Source organism: Typopeltis vanoorti, chromosome 1, assembly GCF_054136105.1.
Source record: "Typopeltis vanoorti isolate ZY-2024b chromosome 1, IOZ_Tvanoo_1.0, whole genome shotgun sequence".
In the NCBI taxonomy this organism is placed as follows: domain Eukaryota; kingdom Metazoa; phylum Arthropoda; class Arachnida; order Uropygi; family Thelyphonidae; genus Typopeltis; species Typopeltis vanoorti.
This window is the reverse complement of record NC_143549.1, coordinates 63,512,313-63,533,701: the sequence shown is the minus strand read 5'-3', so window position 1 is coordinate 63,533,701 and position 21,389 is coordinate 63,512,313. Positions and strand designations below refer to the sequence as shown.

At 34.6% G+C, this 21,389-nt stretch overlaps 1 protein-coding gene across 1 annotated transcript in view; it reads right to left on the bottom strand.

The window, feature by feature from the left end:
- Nucleotides 1-18,967, bottom strand: part of LOC150110036 (glycolipid transfer protein) — a 108,957-nt gene extending 89,990 nt beyond the window's left edge. Inside the window, exons 1-2 of the mRNA XM_090390855.1 lie at nt 18,764-18,967; nt 7,914-7,969 (exon numbers count right to left, since the gene is read on the bottom strand). Coding sequence (XP_090246981.1) covers nt 7,914-7,969; nt 18,764-18,866 — 159 coding nt within the window. The 5' untranslated portion in view covers nt 18,867-18,967. The remainder of the gene's footprint in view (nt 1-7,913; nt 7,970-18,763) is intronic.
- Nucleotides 18,968-21,389: the final 2,422 nt, after the last annotated feature.

Here is a 21,389-nt window from a genome sequence, read left to right as displayed (position 1 = left end):
GGACCAAAGGATGTAGCAGAGGCATGGCAAGCTGACTACATTATTATGCCAGTAACTTCCATGAGCCGGAGAAAGTCTACAAACTGAGATCGTGCTACTGCGTACAGGACAGCCGACGCACCTACTCGAAGACCACATAAGAGTAGGTGAGAAATCAGCGATGTGGTCAGCAAAGGATGTGAAACACATAGCCATCCTCAACATAAGATCATTATACCAACCTGGAAAATTGCAATTAGTCCAGGAAAATTTAAAAAGACTGAAATGGAATATTTTAGGTTTATCAGAAACGCATTGGTGTGGAGATGGATTTATGGATTTACCAGAAGGAAGACTATATTTCTCAGGAAGAAAAGATAACATACACAGACAAGGAGTTGCATTATTAATTGAGAAGAAACTTACACACTCAGTAGCTGAAATAAAACCAGCGTCTCCTAGAATAATCACAGCCAAATTTCAAGCAAAAGAAAAGGTCAAACAATTAAAATAATCCAAATATATGCACCAGACAGTAACCATTTAGAGGAAGAAATAGAAAATTTCTATAAAGAACTACAACAGGAAATAGATAATTCCAAAAATAGAGAACTCATGATAGTGATGAGAGATTTTAACACTAAAATAGGACAGTTCACAGCAAACAAAAAAGATGTGATGGGGAAATTTGGATACGGAGAGCTTAACGACAGATGAGAACAATTACTCCACTTCTGTAAAGCAAATGATCTAATGATTGCAAACACATTGTTCTATCAACACCCTAATAATAAATATACATGGACATTCCTAGATGGTAATATAAAGAACTGCATAGACTATATCATCATAAACAAACAATGGAAAAGATCAGTAAATAATGTACAAATATTAAGAAGCTTTGATTTTGACACTGACCACGAAATATTAACTGCCAAAGTGAAGATAAAATTCAACAGGAAAAACAATATCAGAAAAGAAGAAAACATCAACCTATCAAAACTAAAAGATAGCTCAAGCAGAAGTAGATTTTTAGAACAGATGTGCTTGAAATTAAAACCATCCATCTTCCAGAACAGTGGAAAATACTGGGAAGAAAGAAAAGAAACAGTGTTATCAATTGCAAAAGACATTCTAGGTACCAAACCCAAAATAAACAAACAGTGGATAATCCAAGAAATCCTAGCTACAACAGAAGGAAAAAAAGAGAGGCCAAGATACTTGCAAACCAACAAAACAATGAATAGAATAGAGAAAAATACAGAGCACTAAAAATAAAGTTGATAACCTGGAAAAGCCAAAGAAAAATGGTTAGAAGAAAAAGCTAAGAAATGCCAAGAAGTATACCAATAAAACAACCTAAAAGTCTTCCATAACACTATAAGAGAAATTACAAAGGAATTCTCAGCAAAAGCAGTAACAATGATAAACAACAAGATGACTGAAACCGAGAATATTGAAGATATAAGAAAAAATCTGGTTAAACCATTTTAAAACTATCTTTCACCAAGGAAACAAAACTACAATGCCAACAATAGAAGAAAATAACGACCACCCAAAAATTTTGCAAGAAGAAGAAGTTAGATACGCAGTAAAACAGATGAAAAACAATAAAGCACCAGGCATTGATACTATCCCTACTGAACTGTGGTCATATGGAGACAGCATATCAATAGAATATTTAACAACCCTATTCAATAAAATACTACAAACAGGAGAGATCCCAGATGACTGGAGAACTGGAAAAATCATCCCAATATACAAGAAAGGAGACAAAAGAGACTGCAGAAATTACAGACCAATCAATTTACTCTCCCACACCTATAAAATATTTATAAGAATTATACAAAATAGATTAAAAAATACCTATGAAGAACTGATAGGCATAGAACAAGCTGGTTTCCGAGGAAACTATTCAACAATAAACCAGATTTTCATATTGCACCAACTAACAGAGTTCAGCTGGGAAGACCATAAAGAACTACATTGTTGTTTTGTGGACTTTAAACAAGCTTTCGATAGCATCAGTAGAGAAATCCTTCTTAAAGTGCTACTAGCAAAAGCAATAGATAAATATATAATACAGTTTCTGATAAAATATTACTCTAAGACTTCTACTCCATAGATGCCAAGAATGTCATCTATGGAGTAGAAGAATGGACAGTTAAGAAAAGAGAGGAGAAAAAACTGCTGGCATTTGAAATGAAATGCTTAAGAAAACTAAATAGAACAAGTTGGATAGAAAAGAAAACAAACAGCACAGTCAGATAAGAATTATTGAATAAAAAGACAATAACAGAAAAAATTAGAAAACAACAACTGAGACAGTTTGGCCACACTGTATGCATGGATGCAGTCAGACTTCCCAATGTTCTAACCCAGTGTTTCCCAAAGTGTGGAAGCCGCAGCACCTTGGAGAGCTGGGGCTTCCACACAGGGGCACCACAATTACAAAATTTTCATAATTTTATTTCCATTTTCAATTCAATGTGATAGGACGCGACATCTAGCAGAGTGCTTCCCAAACTTATGGATGTTAAGACCCCCTTTGGAAAAATTAAAATATTTCACAGCCCCATCAAAAAAAGAAATCGTAATACAGACATATTATTATAATATTTATTGTATTTATATTCAATATTTTGCATTTATAAGCTGTTTTGTACTTCTTATCAATACCTTTGAAATGAAACTTACATGAATAAGCATATATATACTGATATTCATTAAGCGCCAAAATACGCAGGAAGCAAAATTTGTAAACCAACACTGTGTGATTTTTTTCCATTAAAATATAAAAAATAACAAAAAGAAATAATAAATAATCAAAAAATCAAATCATTTTTTGATTATTTATTATTTCTTTTTGTTATTTTTTATATTTTAATGGAAAAAAATCACACAATTATAGAAATTAAATATGTTTCTTTTAAGATAAAAAAAAACTACTTAGTCTCAAAACATTTTAAATTTGTTTTCATTATTTCACGGCCCACAGTTTGGGAAGCGCTTATCTAGCAGACCTGGTGCAAACCAGTAACTCACTTAGTAATAACTGCTTGCAGAAGCCTCTACAAATGGTTACTAGATGGGCTCTACAATAATTAAGTTTCTCTATTGTTTTAGTGGTTTCTCGAACTTTCTTGGTACTTTGTGTTCGTATATAAATAACTGTCAGTTTCATGCGGTCTTAGTGTTGAATTAGTTTTTTCGGAGATTGTATCAACTGAATATTGTTGTGATTTAGTCAAGTGAAGTTTTTGATGTATTTCTTCTCAAATGTATTTTTAAAAATGGATCGGTTTTTACTAAATAGTAATAAGTGTTGTGAGAGAGAAAATAAAGAGGGCACTGTCAAATAGTGGCAAGAGTGTGAAGAAGCGTAAATATCAAAAATATGATGACAGTTATTTAGACTTTGGTTTTACGTCGACAGAAGTCAATGGTGAATGGAGGCCACAGTGTGTACTGTGTATGACAGTTTTGGCACCAGAGTGCATGCTACCAAGTAAGTTGAAATGCCATTTAGAAACCAATCATCCCAGCATGGTTAGTGCATCTCATGACTACTTCACCTGAAAGGTAAAAGATTTAAATCAACAAAAAGGTAGTTTTTATAAGCAGGCGTCAACTAAGCAATTCTTTGCTAGCATCTTACAAAGTGGCATTCCAAAATATAAGAAGCCTCATACCATCGCAGAAGAACTCATTCTACCGGCTGCTGTAGATATGGTGAACATTATGATCGGTGAGTCTGCTGAGAAACTGCTTTCAAAAGTGCCTTTGTCCAATAGCACCATCAGTCACAAAATACAGCACATAGTGGAGGACTTCAATGATCAATTAATTGAAAAAATAAAAGAGAAGGAATTTGGGTTGCAGCTGGATGAGGGCCACAGATAATAATGATGATGCTCACTTGATTTACTATGTACAGTTTATAGATGGTAATAACATTGTAGATGACCTTCTCTTTTGTAAAAGCATCACTGCTGGTGCTAAGGCTCAAGACTTGTTCGAGATCTTTGATACTTTTACATCCGAAAATAATTTGAAGTGGACTAAGTGCATTGGTGTTTATACTGATGGTGCTCGTTCTATGCCTGGCTCTTATGGAGGATTGCAGGCACTTATTCGAAGCTCCAGTGCACTGTGAACCCATTGTGTTATTCACATGGAAACACTCACGTCAAAATATCTGAGTCCTACATTGAACCAGGTCTTATAATAGAATATGTAGTGAATGTAGTAAACTTTATAAAAACTCGGCCGTTGAAGGCAAGGTTTTTCAAAAAACTATGTGAGGATATGGGATCCAAGCACACGTCTTTGTGTGCTCAGATCCCATATCCTCTGTACTACAGCATGTCACGATGGCTCTCTTGTGGTAATGTCTTGTCTCGTACATTTGAACTGCAACAGGAAAATTATATTTTTCTTAAAGAGAAGACCACAAGTATACCGAAAATTTTGTGAATTAAGATTTTTTGGTAAAACTAGTATACTTATGTGATATTTCTGAAAAGATGAATGCTCTGAATCTCACCCTGGAGGGATGCAACATGCACCTTTTAAAGTTGATTGAGAAAATTTCAGCTTTTATAAAAAAACTAAAACTATGGAAAAGAAAAATGAATGAAGACAGAGGCAAAGAATGTTTCCCCTTGTTGCAACAGTTTTTGACCTGCAATGGAGTTGATTTTTCTCGAGATATGAAATCCATTTTTGAAGAACACTTATCAAGCTTATCACCTAGTTTGAGAAATATTTTTAAAATGATAATATCGATAAATTTGCATGCATTCAAGATCCATTTAATGCCAGTGCTCCATCTGAATTTACTGCTGCAGAAGAAGAGAATCTTATTGAGTTGTCTTGCAACAATAAGTTGAAAACAAAATTTAGCAGCATGGAATTAATTGAATTTTGGATATCAGTAAAAGATGAATATTCCCTTCTAAGTGAAAAAGCTCAGAGAATTTTAATTCCATTTGGGACTTCTTATTTTGTGTGAAGTGGATTTTCAGCGGTTGCTGTGACAAAAACTAAGTATCACACGAAAATCAATGTGGAGAAGGAAATGAGAGTGGCTGTGTCCAGTTTGATTCCAAGATTTGAGAAAATGTGCAGTGATCAACAGGCTAATCCATTCCAACTGATGATAATTAGTTGAATTTGTTCAATTACTTTTTGTTTGTGATCTTAAATATGTGTTTTATTTATTTTTACCTAACCCTTTAATTAAAAAAAATTATTCACTATTTCTTTCACAATGTGTACTTGTTAGAATTTGACATGGGTGCCTTGGGAAAACTTGGATTCAGCAAGGGCACCGAGAATCGAAAATGTTTAGGAACCACTGTCCTAATCAATACTTTTTCCAATGGAAAAAAGAAGACCTGGAAGACCAAGAATTACCTGGCTGAAATTAATAAAGAACATTTTGGGATGCAGAACATATAAGGAACTTTTTCAAACAGTAAGGAATAGAGAAGACTGGAAGATCCTGCTCAGAGGAAGACTCAACCCATCTTAGACGGAAGAGAAGAAATGGGGGGGGGGGGGATTTGGTGATAAACCATTGAAAAACTGAGCTGTGGCTACCAGTAATATTCAAACACTGCACAAAAAAAACTGACGTACTAAGAACTACTATAAACTATACTGAAATATTGTTTTTAAGTACAAATTTTCATCCTTTAAATACAAAACCTTGTCCTTAACGTTTCTCAGCTCATTCTCGAGCCATTCAACCTCTTTTTTCAGCATATCTATCTCTCTCTCCCCCCCCCCCCTCTCTGCAAGCTACCTACTCTTGCTTGGCATTCATCCTTTCAATTAGCACCAATTTGAAAATTTCACTATGTTTCAAACGTACTATATTCCCTAGTTTTATTTTTTCATTCACATTCTACTATTTATCCTCACCCACCATCACACTACTCGTCTATCTCAGTCAGTATTCACCCATTTCTGATGTAATGCTGCCAGGGTCTTATACTAATGTCTAAATCAAAGTTCATCCCATTTTCAACATTTTCTGCATACATGCACTCCCTGATCTCTCACATGCCACATATCTAACTGCTGGGATGTGTAGATGCCACAAGCACCATATATCACAAAATCCCATAGTATGCTGTGCAAAATATAGTCCTTAAATAATGGGGGGAAGGACTTTGTGATAAACTATTGGAAACTGAGCTGCAGCTGCCACTGTTATTCAAACACTGCACAAAAACCTAAAGCACTAAGAACTACTATAATCTGTAGTAGTTCTTAGTGCTCAAAAATAAAATGAAATATTGTTTTTGAGTACACATTCCCCAACTGCAAATTATCTGCAGACTGTATGTTGTATCTAGCTTAGATTCCCCCCATAATTTAAAGCAAAAAAAACTCTAATATAATAATAATAATGAAAACATCTTTTTTTCCCTGCTATCTCTTAACATGTCTGACTTTGACCTTGCCCTCTGGCAGATATCATTTGAATACTAACAATATAGAGAATGATTTGAATGATTTGAGGGAAACATCCAGTTGTTTGCTGATGATGCAAAACTGAAGAAGGCAATATTAATAACAATGATACAGATATCATGCAGAATGATTTAAACAGGAACAGAGGATAAGGTTACAAGTTTAATGTAGCAAAATGTAAGGTTATGCATTTTGCAATGAAAGATTATAAGCTGTGTATTACTGAGAGAACTGCACTGAAGAAAATTGACACAACTTGAAATTTGTGAGGCGACAGTGAAGAGAGAGAAACAGAGAAGATATACTACAAAAAAAGTAGTCTAAATAGCTTAAAAGATGACTTGGATGTTGAATATCTAATAAGTAAATACAGGAAATTATTATCCCTCTTTATAAGGCTCTGATATGGATTACTGTGCAGAGATATGATTGCTTAGACTGCAAAAATTGGAATGGTTTGGCATTACATTTTTGTAGATTCCTAATATCAATTATTATTAGTAGTAGTAGTATTACATAACACCTCCAGGGAGTCCAAAGGCTCATCGAGGGAGGTCGCCTATTCTACAACTCTCTGTCTCCATCACTCATTTCACAAACTGCAATTATCTTAATCATCTATACCAACACCATCTACCACCAACCACCACCACCACTAGTATTTTCACAGACAATCACAAATCGCAATTCTGAATAAAATCCATCTACAAATGCTTAAGTATGGAGATATAAAAGTTTTGCGGTGGCTATACTGTATAATTCAGAGGGCCTGGTCAGAAGGCTGAATCTTAGTACCCTTCTATAAAAAAATGGAATAAAACTGAATGTGAGAATTACCGAGGAATTTCTCTACTAAGTGTTCCAGGTAAGATTTATGCAAGTATACTTGAAAAGAGGTTGAGAAGGATTGTGTTAGAAAAACTTGGTGAAGAATAAGCTAGGCTCACGCCAAATAGAAGTTGATGAGATCAGATTTTCACTTTCAGACAAATAGTTTGGAAATCATTGGAGTATGACAAGGATCTGTTCATACTCCCATGATTGTAAGAATGGGAATATGATAAATAACAATTAAATACAATCTCGGAGAATATAAAAAAATAATAACAATAATTACATACATTCACAGAAAATATATATAAAATCTGTATGGGTCTACTTGCAATTCAGCAGAACTGAAAAAATATATTGCACAGTATTAAAACAAGGTAGTGCAAAAGCAATAATGCTCTTGTGAAATTAAAGAATTCACTTGATTTGTCTCCAGATGCAACATTTCCTAACAATCTGTTCGTGATATAAGCTACTTTCTTATCTATTATATGTATTAAATATGATTTTTAATCATTAATAAATAATTAAAGCTTACAATAAAAAACATTTCATCCATAATAGTAACCAAGAAGAGCTTTAAAACAATGTGGTACATTGCATAAAAATAAAAAACTTACCTGTATGTTTCCATTTATATCATATTTAATGGGTAAAAACAGTTTGCCCAGCAGTTCTAAAAATGAAAGAAAAAAAAATCTAATAAGTTTGCAAATTGACCAAAACAGCAAGTAAGGTAAATGCTTACAATATAACATAAAAATAATTTATGATGCACATAAATGCATGACATTTGTAACTTTTCTAGTATAGATGCTTAGATGTCAACTATCACTCATGTTGATGTTTAGTGGAGAAAACAAATATCTACATATAATAATTACTAACTGGATTTATTTAGCTAATAAATTATTACAACAATATTTCACCTAGGCCACCAAGGCATCTTCATGTGCTTAGAGAAATATACTGCATGTGCACAGCACACATAGACTGTGTGTGTGTGTGTGTGTGTGTGTGTGTGTGTGCGCGCGCGCGCGCGCGTGTCCCATGTGCGCGTGTGAGATGGGGGAATCCTACGGTCCTAACTGACATTTTCAATGAATGTGGTAATTTTTGATAAAGTAATGCAGCCAAATCTGTTAAGATTTGGTGAATGTTTAGACAGAGCATTACAACATTCACCAAATATCATTATTAACAGACCTCCAGAGACTCAGCAAGGGATTGTGAGTCAAAGATCATCAAGTTTGTCTTTGAAGTATCTTCACAATTAGGCTAATTATATACAGAAACTGCTGACTTCACATCAATTTGCCTTATAAACTCATAATGCACACCACATCTCCTTTTGGACATATATTGCTATGCATTATGGGAAAAGTGAGTATCCATAACATTTTAATATTATTACAAGATGCCTCCAAGGACTCATCGAGGGAGGGCACCTTCTCTACAATTCTGTCTCCACCAACTTCAATGATGGCATTGGTGTATATGCCATCTACCACCCACCACCACCACCACCACTAGTATTTCCACAGACAATCACAAACATCCATGCCCATGGAGGATTCGAACCTGCAGCCTTTTGGCTGGCACTAACTACTTGGCCATCCAGGCCGGTAATTTTGATATTAACAAATTCAGCTGTTCATGTTACTAAAAATCTGGAAAACCATCGTCGTGAGACCTTTAGCAAGATTCCACCACTGAACATATAAAGGGCACCATTGGGACTGTAATATCTTGCCTCTCACACTCAGTCTGTGTTTGCCTTTCTGCTAGCATGCTTACATGTATGCACTAGTGTATTTCTTTGTGCCCATGAAGATGCTTTGGTGGCCAGTTTACCAGTACAAAATTAGAATACAACTGGAAAAGAGATTTCCACTTACATGAATGAATTAATTAATTACTATAAAACAAAATTCAAAATAAATTTTTAAATCTTCATAATTATTATTATTATTACAGTATTAATGTTAGCCTTCCACTAGGAGAATTATTTTATCTATCTGTATAGAACGTATAGCATAAACACCGCAAATTATTTCTGCTTGACATCTAACTTATATGTAAGACTGCCTTCATAATTAGTTTTGTATTTATGGTTTCTTAGAAATGACAATTTATTTTTCTATTATATTTAACAGATTTGAGTGGTTTTGCTAAATTGGCATATTAACTTAATTTGGACCTAGAGGGAGCTGTATATATTCTTGATACAACTAAGAACTGCCTCAAGAATATCTCCACCCTAACAGTATACAGAGTTTGCACCTAAGCATTTCTTACTACAGTGTCTCAAAAAATAATTAACTAGATTGTCACTCTGGAAAACAACTCAGACAGGTTAATAGATATGAGCAGGATAAGGAAAGGAGAAAAAAAAATGAAAATAAACAAGAATATCTGGAATGTGGGTACCTATCACAAATATCAAGGTTCAGATGAAATGGATAATTACATCTATATCTACAGTGGAGTCAAAAAGGAAGACAAAGCAAAAGCAGGAGTAATGTTTTTATTTACAAATCAATTAAAAAAAATATCACACATTACAAATACTGGAGTGAGAGAATTCTAGAATTAAGATTACTGATAACCGTGGCATCCTGACTATTATTGGTGTCTACGCCACAGAGGAAGATAGCAATGCCTTTTATTCAGATATAAAAAAAAATAACAGATAAAATAAACACAAATAATTATCTATCAATAATGGGAGATTTTACTGCCAGAGTAGGGAACATTCCACTAGGTACAAATATAGGAACAAGTGGTGAAACAACATGCAATAAAAATGGCATGTTGAAAGTTTTTTTATCTTGGGTATGTTATATATTAAAGATACAAAGCAATTTTAAATAAAACTTGGTTTTAATCCTATTTCCCAAGTTAGCAAACAGACAAGTAAGTCAAATTTGCGCCTGCATGTAGTGCAGGTCAGGGCACTCCGCATGTAGTGCAAGTCCAAGCAACTTGCAAACTTCACTTACTTGTCTGTTTGCTTACTTGGGAAATAGGATTAAAACCAAGTTTTATTTAAAATTGCTTGGTATCTTTAATATAAAAATGGCAGGTTGTTTCACTTTTCATAAATTCACTTGGGAAACAAGAAACCTAAATAATATAATAGACTATATACAGCTGATATGATACGGAATAGCTGGGTATTTAGAAGTGCAGAAATAGAATCTGATCATTATCTCTTACAAGGAAAATTAAGAATATCCCCCCCCCCCCGAGATATTTTAAAATTAACTAAATCTGTGCTAAGAGATGTCTCCAGGAATCTCTTAAAGCTCAACTCTAGCATGATAAATATCAACTACCTTCATTCACAAAGAATAAATGGAAAACTACAGCAAATAAAAGAAAATTATGATATAGAGATAGAATGGAATAATTTAAAAAATGTGTTAATAAATTTAGCAATAGAATGCCTCAGAACAAAAAGTAAATCGAAGAGGAGTAAGGGAATAAGAAACTAGTATAAAGATATTGAAGCAATAATCGAAGATAAGAAAGAAGCATATAAACAAATGATAAACACAAAATCACTAGAAGCAAAAATTAATTATAAATACAAAGGGGCAGTAGCAAAAACATGTCGAAAAAAGAATAGAGAAACATGGGATAACTTCATAGCAAAATTGGAAAGAGAGCTTACCATGAAGAGACCAAATACATACAAAATTCTAAGGAATATGAAAAGAAAGTGAAATTTAAAATAATCAAAGAGAAAAAAACCTGGCTGGACTTCTTCCAAAACTTATGGCAAGATAGTAACAAATCTAAAACTGATATAATACTTACTACTGATCTTTGGACAGACAGGAAGATCAGCAACCATCTGCCTGGAGGAACATAAGTCATACATCTACAACCACAACTATGGTCAGTCAGGCCTGGCTGACCATGTCTTGGATATAACCCACAGGATCTCATGGAAAAAAACCACCATGTTCCACCACAGCAAATTCAAAAAAAAAAAGAGACTATTTTTAGAATCAGCAGCAGCTCTCAGAAATCAACCAAATCTTAATAAATACGGTTGCATTAAGCTTCCTAAGATTTGGAAAACACTTATCAGAAATCCCACCTTACATTCCAGGCCACCTACAACCGCCCTTAGAGGGTGCTCCACAAGATAGGACTTTAGAGTCACCCATGTGGTTGGGCTTAATATTGTGTGGTATTTGTGCATATATTACATTAGTTTTTTTGTAATCCCTGAAGATGTCTCAGTGACTGAGACATAATATAGGAAGTATTAAATTCTGCTTTAATCCTTTCTGAGTGCTGTATACAATCCATTAAGCTTACAACATGATGCCTACCAGAATATCAGCCTTTATCTCTCCAACTGGCAGACTATATTCGAATCCCACTTGAGGTATGGAGGTTTTGTAAATTTCATCATCTAGTGTGAGACCACTACTCTGCTTACTGGAGCCTAAAGTAGCTTGAAAAGTTCCATGTTCATTCTCTAGGTATGGATTCCAGATTATATAACTTAACTACTTAATGGTATCAGTATCAATGGACTAATGTGAATACTACCACAAAAGGTTTACCTTTTGTGATAGTATTCATATAATTTCTTCTTCCTTTCTTCCTGTTTATGCTTAAGCAACAGATCCACACTGTAACTTGGAGACTTTCAAAACCAAATTCAACAGAATGGTTAATCCTTATTCCCATAGTATCCTACGTTTGTATAGTGCATGTGTTCTTCAAACTAGTTTGCCTGTTTTGCAGGAATGAAAAACCTGTGTTTCCAGGAGAAAAAGCCTGCCACCTCTGTAAGAGACTGGTTAACTCAACTTCAGATGAAAAGCCCTGATTCTGATAAAGATTCTTCATGTCGTAGATGGGATTTGAACCCAGTTCTTTCCAAACAAAGGGCATCATTGAAATTGACTGAGCTATGTAGACTGGTATTCACATTAAGAAAAAAAATGCTCTCCTTTTATCAATAATTCTTCCAGATATACTGTGGAGTTGTTTGTCTTCCAGACAATTCAGATCACAACTAAGTGTTGACTTCTCTCATGGTGGAATACTCTCATAGCCATTCTTGTCTCGACATTGTATGTCACCATGTGTTAAGGCTTGAGTGCTGGGAGAACATCATGTAGGAGTTTAATGGAGTATTGACAGCACTAGGAAAGAATTAAACACTAATTTTAATGTTTCCAATATTTCATATCAGTCACTGAGACATCCTTCAGGGAGTAAAAATAACACTTGTAACATGCATGCACGCACGCACGCACACACACACACACACAAAAGACAACACAATACTTAATGAAACGTGGGTGACTCTAAAGTCCTATCTAGGTGGTGCACCCTCTATGAGCATTTGTAGACAGCCTAGGAGGTAAATTGGGACCTCTGACAATTATTGTTTCCAAAATTTTGGGAAGTTTTATACATCAGTATTTGTTTAAATTAGGTTGATATCTGAGTGCCACTGTGGATTCTTAAAACAGTCTTTCCTTTTTAAATTCACTATGGTGGAGCATGGTGGTTTTCTTACAGAAGATCCTGTGAGTTGTATCCAATACATGGTCTGCAAGGCCAGATCGACCATAGTCGTGATTGCAGATGTACATTTTCTGATGTAAGATGTAAAATCTTACATCTGCAACATGTTGTATGTCACTATAAGAATGCCAACTGGGATGATCTCTGTGATTTCAATGCATCCTTGACACAATGTTTATTTGTATGAATTTATTCTCTATTCCACTATAAATTTTTATTCCCGATCTAAGCTTTGGTTAAAATGTACCAAGGCTGTTCAAAAGAAGAATCCAGCATACCGCAAGTGGTTTACATTGAAACTGCTGTCTTACTTTTCTGAATAATATACCACAGCTTTAAAATGTTTTTTTCTCCCTGTTTTTTTTTTCATATGAATCCAGCCCATAAAATGTTGTAAACCTATAGTATGTTAGTACCATGGGTGGCAATAAGAGTTAGATAATCTAGAAACTCCACTCTAAAGACAAAACTGGGACTTTCAAGCCATTTTCTGCTGCCAGTAAATAGGGTGGCGATCTTGTATTTACAATTTGTTAACTAGTGAACTATTGTCAATATAGATTCTATCACATGCCTAAAGCAGTCTGTTCAACTTATTCACCACAAACCATGAGGAAAAACCTAGACCTCAATCTTTTGCTAATCGCCCTGTTTCAGCTTTCAGAGATGATCCGTTACATATTCATGAAATGAAAGAGTTACTGAAAAGTAACAAAAGAAAAGAGTGAGAGAGTTAAGATAGCGAATCTGTTGCCATGGTAGGACAAAGTTGAGCTGAGAAGGAAAATCACAACAAATGAGTTAATGAGTAGGTTAGGTAGAATTTGCTGTTGTGTGGAGTGAGTTTCACAGAAGACTTACACAAAAGGGACAGTTTGCATCTAAATGGATTTGGTGTTCAGAGTCCGGAAAAAGGGTTGAATAATGTAAAAGTGGATGTACAGAATCAGGGAAACTAGAACTAGGGGAAGGGGGGGGGGACTGTTGAGCAGGTACACAGATACCAGTAAGGCAGATGAGTTTAAGAATGTGCATAAAATGCCTACATTAGTACTGCTGGTAACAAACCAGAATGGAATAATTAGTATAAAGTGTCAAGACAGCAGTTGGCCTAAGGGAATTTTACACTTTATGTACAGTAATGCCAGGAGCATCTGGAACAAAGGGAAGGAGTTTTTGGCATTGGTTAGTTCATCCTAGCCAAAGGTTATCAATATTAGTGAGACATGGCTGACAGAAGATGATATACTTAGTGTGAGGGTGTAGCGTGTTCTGGGAGGATAGAAAGAAAAGAATAAGGGAGAAGCATTATTGATGATAGCCAAAGAACTGCAACCAAAGTGAGAAGTTCAACTGCAGGCCAGTGAAAATAGCACATCTGAAGCCATCCAGTGTGAGATAGTGGCCAGCAGAACAAAATATACAGTTGGATGCATCTATAGACCAGCAGATATAATGGATGATGGGGATACTATGCATTGGCAAATAAGCTTAATGAGTGGAGGACAGGTAATTATTATTGGGGACTACAACTATGGGAATGTATATTGGAAGAAGGAGAAGGACATATAATGGGAGGAAGGAAATAGGATTTATGCAGTTACTAAGGAATAATTACCTGAGGCAGCATGTGATGGAATGTACTAGAGGTTTGAAAGTACTAGATCTAGTAATTGCATTAGAGAGTTTTGTTTGAAGAATTTGTCTATAACCAATATGACCACATTGCCACCAATCAGTTAAGAGGGAGGGGTATGTGAAATTACAAGGGTAGTAAGTATGATAAGCTTAGGAGATTGTTTGGATCACTGGCATGTGAAAACAGCAAGGGATGGATATTGATAGTGCATGGAAAAAGGAGTATAGCAGCCTGCATACCTAAAGTCAAGAGAATAAATCAAGTAGGAGTTAAATAAATAAATACCATCATGAAGCTAGAGCTACAAAAAAAAAAAAAAAAATTTGTGGAGGGAATTCAAGGAGAAAGGTTACCAGCAGGTACATGAGCATTACAAAGCACAGGCTAGAAACGTAACAGGTGTGGTAAGAAAGGCCAGTGTGTTAAAGGAAGAATGTTCATGGCAGAATGATTTTAACACGTTCGCTGCCAACTATGAGTATATTCGTAGTTCGTATATGAGCTACATAAGCCAGCTACGAGTATACTCGTATTACGCTTACCGCCGGCAATGAGATTACTGTACTGACCTTGAAGAAGTGAAAATGCTTGACTTGTGGAGCTAGCAGCAAAACTGTGTATACTCATAGATGGTATGTGCTCTGCACAAGCTAACTACGAGTATACTCGTATGAAGCTTACCACCAGCAACGAGAGTACCGTACTGACCTTGAAGAAGTGAAATTGCTCGGCGTACGGGAACGGACTAAACCGGTCTGGGTAGTGGCCCTTCCCTTAATACATAGTAGTATACATGTCTGCAAGGAGATGTGCTTTGCATTATAGGAGATGCTGAGACAAGGAGTGATGAGAGCTTGGTTCACCTTTGCTCGGAGTTGCCTGGTGTTGCACTACCTTACCTCAGTCCTGAAAATATTTTCAGGCACAAACTTTGTTTGCTTACACTTGGATAAAGGATTAAACTAAATTTATTATAGTCTAACCAAGTGAAAAATAAACTTTCAACATTTATTGGTATAGTGGTGGTTAGATGCAGGTCCACTAGCTGACTTGAATGTTGGGGATTATCAACATTTAGTAATTCTGGAAAGTAGTTTCGCCATTCTTTCATCAAGTTCAAATTTACGGATAGCTGTCTACCATTTTTGTCATGTATGATAATATTTCCACTTCTTTTTGTTTTATGGTGACAGATATAATTTATCATTTGAAAAGTGTTTCTAGTATCCCCAGTTTTATTATAATTTTCAAGTTCTCGCAGTATTTATTTATTTGATTTTTCTTTCTCTTGGTCATTAGTTCACTGACCTTTTTATTTAAAATGTCTAGTTTATCTTTATCTATTTCATTCCTTTTTATTTAAAATGTCTAGTTTATCTTTATCTATTTCATTCCTGTTTAAGCGGCAAAGTTTCCTTGCTTTATTTCTTTCATCTATTTCAGTTTCAGGGGTAATTCATTTTTCCGAGCCTTTTTTGTTGCTGTTTCCAAGAATTTTGTTGGCTGTTATGTTTATTGCTTCAATGATACTATTATACTTTTCATTAACTGGATCTTTAAGAATGTTTTCCATATTTTCTTCTAATGTGCTGTGGAAAGATGCTGCAATTTGTGAGTTATTTAGTTTGTCCCAGTTGTATTGTTTCTTTCTAGGATTGTTATTTTTAGAGGCTTTTAGAAAGTTCAATGTGAGCACTGATTATTCTGTGGTCAGAGTTTAGTTCAACCATGTTATATGCTCGACAGTTCTTGATTGAATTGATCTGATCCACTTTCCATTGATTAGTATGTGGTCTATTTGGAAATGAGAACCATTTGGATGTTCCCAGGATCCATAGTCTTCCTTTTCGATGAGGAAATTTTGTTTGGGTGATTACCATATTATGGCTATTGCAGAAGTTCATAAGAGAATGTCCATTGTTATTTGTGGTTTCATGATGTGTATTTACCCATATTGTTAGTAGTATTGGCAATGTCTTTACCAAGTTGGCCATTAAAATCACCACCAATGAGTGTGACGTTGTGAACTGGGATGTTCATGACATTTTCAGAAAGATCTTTATAATAGGTGTCTTTGTCTTCTAGAGCAGCACATTCTGTAGGAGCATATGTCAGTTTTGGGTTGGTACTTATGGTTATGAGGAGAATTCTTTCAGACACTTTTCCAATTGATGTTACTTTTTCTGCTAGTTCCTTCTTGAGCATTATTCAAACTCCTCCAGTACCATCATTGTTTGCTGAGTTATAAATAAATCTCCATTTTTTTGTCAACTGATGAGGTGTCATTCACTTCATGATTGTCATTAAACAACCTTAAAGCATTCAATTATCTTTTCATTATGTTGTTTTTTCCATTTGTCTAAAAATGCAGTATGCATTATATTAAAATTAAACCACTTGTTAGGAAAAATAATGAAAAGTATATTATAAAAAAATTGAACTTTTTTATATTAAAAAGCGCACTGGAAGTGTAGTGCTACTGATTTTAAAATAAGTATTACTTAACCTGCTTTGATTAGTAGAATGGGACACATGGGAGGGGGGGAATGCTAACATACTACTATGGAAACTGAAGTGATTTCTTTCCTTATTTTTTATAGTGAGAAATTATTGTGATTATTATTATTATTATATGACACCTCCAGGGAGTCCAAAGACTCATTGAGGGAGAGTACCTGCTCTACAACCCTGTCTCCACCAACTACTACTGCAAAAATGCCATCTACCACCCAGCATCATCATAACATTTTCTCAGACAATCACAACCATGCCCATGGCAGGACTCGAACCCGCAGCCTCTTTGGGGGAGAACGGATACTCTAACCACACGGCCAACCAAGCCGAGTGGTTAAAGTATTGTTTCTTGAATTACCAATCTCATTTGAAATCAAACTATTACTATGTACCATTTAAAAATGCATATTAGCATCCTCAAACTGATCCTCTTTATGCATATCTTAGCATATCTACTAAAGATATAAAGTGTCTAGTCAGGTTTTAATTCTGCAGCCCATTCACCCATTTCTCATCCATCCAAGACAGGTTGATCAGGAGCTTTAGGCAATTTAATGCAGCCGGCTTGCCATTCCTCTATTGCTTCCCTCTAGGAATAAGTACTTTATGTCTGTATTCAAGGGACTGGTTTGCCTGTTCTGAGGGATGAGAAACCTTTTATTATTATAAAAAAATTATTATTGTATTATTGCTAAAAGTATTATTATTATAAAAAATTTATTATAAATAATAAAAAACTAGTGTTGAGCAGAATGAAAAAAGAATCTCACACTGAAAGGAAAAATGGGATACACATTCTTCAAATGACCTGGATAATGACAAATAACTCCCAGATGTGAATTCTCAATTGAAACATACATATTAAACTTTCTAGACTGAGTGGCAAAATCTTAAGAAAATATTGACTCAGCTAGGAAAGTGAAATTGTCAACAGAGGTGGAAAAATAAGAATTCCATGGTTAGTTAAGGAAGTTAAACCTGTCCATTAAGAGAAAAATATATATAAAGAGTGGCATTGGGCATAAATTTTACGTTTAATTTCTAGAGTATTAAATTAATTGCTTGTGTTAGAAGAGAAATCTAAATTTCCTTAATAAAAGTATATAAGTATTTAAAACTTGTTGTTAGTGATAATCACTAATTGTAAATAATGAAACTGCTAAAGGTCTATTCTATTCTACAGGGTTTGCATCTTCTCGTATGGTGTGTGTGTGTAAATAAATAAATATATATATATATATATATATATATATATGTATGTATGTATGTATATGTTAAAGATACCAAGAAATTTTATATACACACATATGGGTACTCAAGGAAACTGTAACTATATATATATATACACGGGAGGGGAGTCTGGAAAGTTCTGATAAACACCTAGAAAACAAAAAATTAATTAATTTTATGGCTTGTTAAATATCCTAAAAGAAAATATATTTTTTAAAAAAACATTATATGTGAAAAAAAAATTATGAAAAAACATTTTTGTTCTAGGTGTTTATCAGAACTTTCCAGATTCCCTTCCCATGCCCCGTATATATATATATATATATATATCATATCACCTCCATCCCATACTTTCCATTTGCTGGTATTTAAAAAAATAAAATAAAATAAAAAATTGAAAGATTCTCCGCGCGGCGGACATGTGATATCAGCTAGCTCTCCAGAGGGAGAGTGTGTACTCTCGTGTTGAGTAATGGGACTTTATGGATTTGTCATGTAATAATAATAACAATATCAATATTAACGCACCTACAAATTTCTCAATACCCTTCGAAGCATCCAAAAATTGGACGGTATCAATTTTTCCATCAGATGATACCTCCGGATATTTTCCAACCTCCTCAAAGAACATTGCTTCCGAACGGCACGAACGAACCAAATCTCTCACTCATATCTCCCCGCCCTACATGCATATGACAAGCACATCTGCCATATACCCAACGGAAATGTGAGAACTCGACAGTTTCAGTGGGTGCGACTATATTGAGTCAAACCAACTGCCGCGCGTTAGTGGGTGGCGCTTATTGGGCACCTGTTTTTCACGAGAATGACTTCTATTTAGCAACGAATGAGCTGGTGCCTCTGGATAATAAATCATTGCAAAATAGAAAATTTTGTGTTCAGAATTTTCTGGTGATTTGAAAAAAATCTATTAAGAGTTTTAGCAATGAAGTAATTGTGCTTTAATCATTTACTGAGGAATGTTTGCCTGGATATTTTCAGACACATCAGGCCGAAAGTCGTTATCAGAGTGATGAGTAGTAAAAGTGTCGATTTAATTTTCCTCTGAGGGGGAAGGATTTATGGAGACGGGTGAGCTTCTGTTTCTTTCTTAAGGATTTTTATTTCTCACGTAACAAAAATCAGCAAATAAAGTTTTCAGAGTATTGTTCTCAAATCCAAAGTGTGTAAACTTTGCAAAACATTTCGAAAATTGCTCAGTATTTAATTCCAGAAAGACTAATATATTATTTTTGATATGTCAGTTATGCTGAAATTATAGCTTAGGGATACCAAATTTTATTAGTCGATTTATCACTGTTGCAATAAGAGAATGAATATCAAATGAAGAATTTTCAAAGTATTTCCACTAAGAAATAATAATATCATGCAACCTATTCTCTCACTATTTCTCTAGAATCAGTTGTTATTTTTTTTAAAGGTTCTTAAATTTCCAAATTGGAGAATCGGTGATTATATTTTAAGCTATAGATAATACTATTGTTAAAATAAAATACATTTATAACGTATTTTATTAATTAAATGGGAAGCCTTCAGTCAACGAACTTCTGGAAATTGGTAGCTACCAGTCTTATTATTCATTACTAATTAGACGAATAAGAGTGCTGATGACTGTGAAAACTGCTGCCATCTCGTATTCCTGAACCCTAAATGGTATATTCTATATTCCAGTCTTAAGTACGATTAGTTCCAAAGTCAATATTTCTAAGTTACTGGTAATTAACACGAGTGTTCGGGGTTGCGCATTGACCTGCTTGCCTACTTTAAAGACTGGGTAAGTAATGGCAGAAAAAAAAAAATTATTATTATTATTATTATTATTATTATTATTACGTGACACCTCCAGGGAGTCCAAAGACTCATCGAGGGATGTCGCCTACTCTACAACGTTCTGTTTCCACCACTCAATCCACCAACAGTAGCAAACCGTCATCTACACCAACGTCATTTTTAACTCATGCCGTTATGGCAGAGAAATCAACGTCGGAAATTAAAAAATTTTAAGAATTTTATTTATTTTTTTAAAATTAATTTGAATCTCATGAATAAAATGTCAAATTCTAAAATTAAAAAAAAAAAAAACTGAAATGATACATACAAAACTTACATGATGTTAGTCTAGTTAACCAAGTGGATAGATTGAAGGGTCTGAAGCTTATACATTATCTATTCGAATTATACTCCGGCATGGATTTCGTGAATCCATTTAGGCAGTAAATGATTTCATCGCCTGGTATGAGGTTGTACGATAAAATCATATCCCTGCATGTTTGACTACTGAAGAGAATTGAAAATATATTGTTGAGTCTCAAGAATATGATCGTTTGGGCTCTGGAGCAAAATTCACACATTATCTCACTTTACTCCACACACACGCGCGCGCGCGCACGCACACACACACACACACACACACACACACACACACACACACACACACACACACACACACACACACACACACACACACACAGAGTGCTAAAATTTATATGGGTTTCTAACTTTTTATAAGTGGGATCAATGTAAAAATAATGACTCAAGAAGCTCTTCTTAGTCAATGCAGTTAAAAACGTAGTGACTATGTTTGTGTTATGTCTTGGATAACTGAAAACTATTTATCATATCTGTAATTTAAAAAATAAAAAATAAATAATGTAAATTATTATTATTAATATTATCAGGCGCACCGTGGTCAGTATAAGAGTAAGTCGAAATGTCTTATGTTCCTGAGTAAATTAAGTTATTTTTAATGAAATCTGACATCTAAAGTGTCACAATCATAACCGCTGGGATCAGTAAGTGCAAATCTTTCTCTTTAACGATATTTCCGATTTAATAGTAGTCAGCATTAAGAAAAACAATTCCTTCATTATCTCATATCAAAAGCATAGGCAACAGAAATAATTGCCATGTTGCCCCAACGACAACAGGAACCCCCTGCTGATGACCCAACAGATTTCTAGTCCAAAGGTCGCTGAGACAATCAAGCAGGCGCACTATGTCCTGCAAAAACTGCAGGACATATGCCAATGTCTGAAGAAGGGGATGATCCATAGTGAACTAGCTGTCAACAGAGGCTATTATTATTATTATTATTATTATTATTATTATTATTATTATTATTATTACACGACAT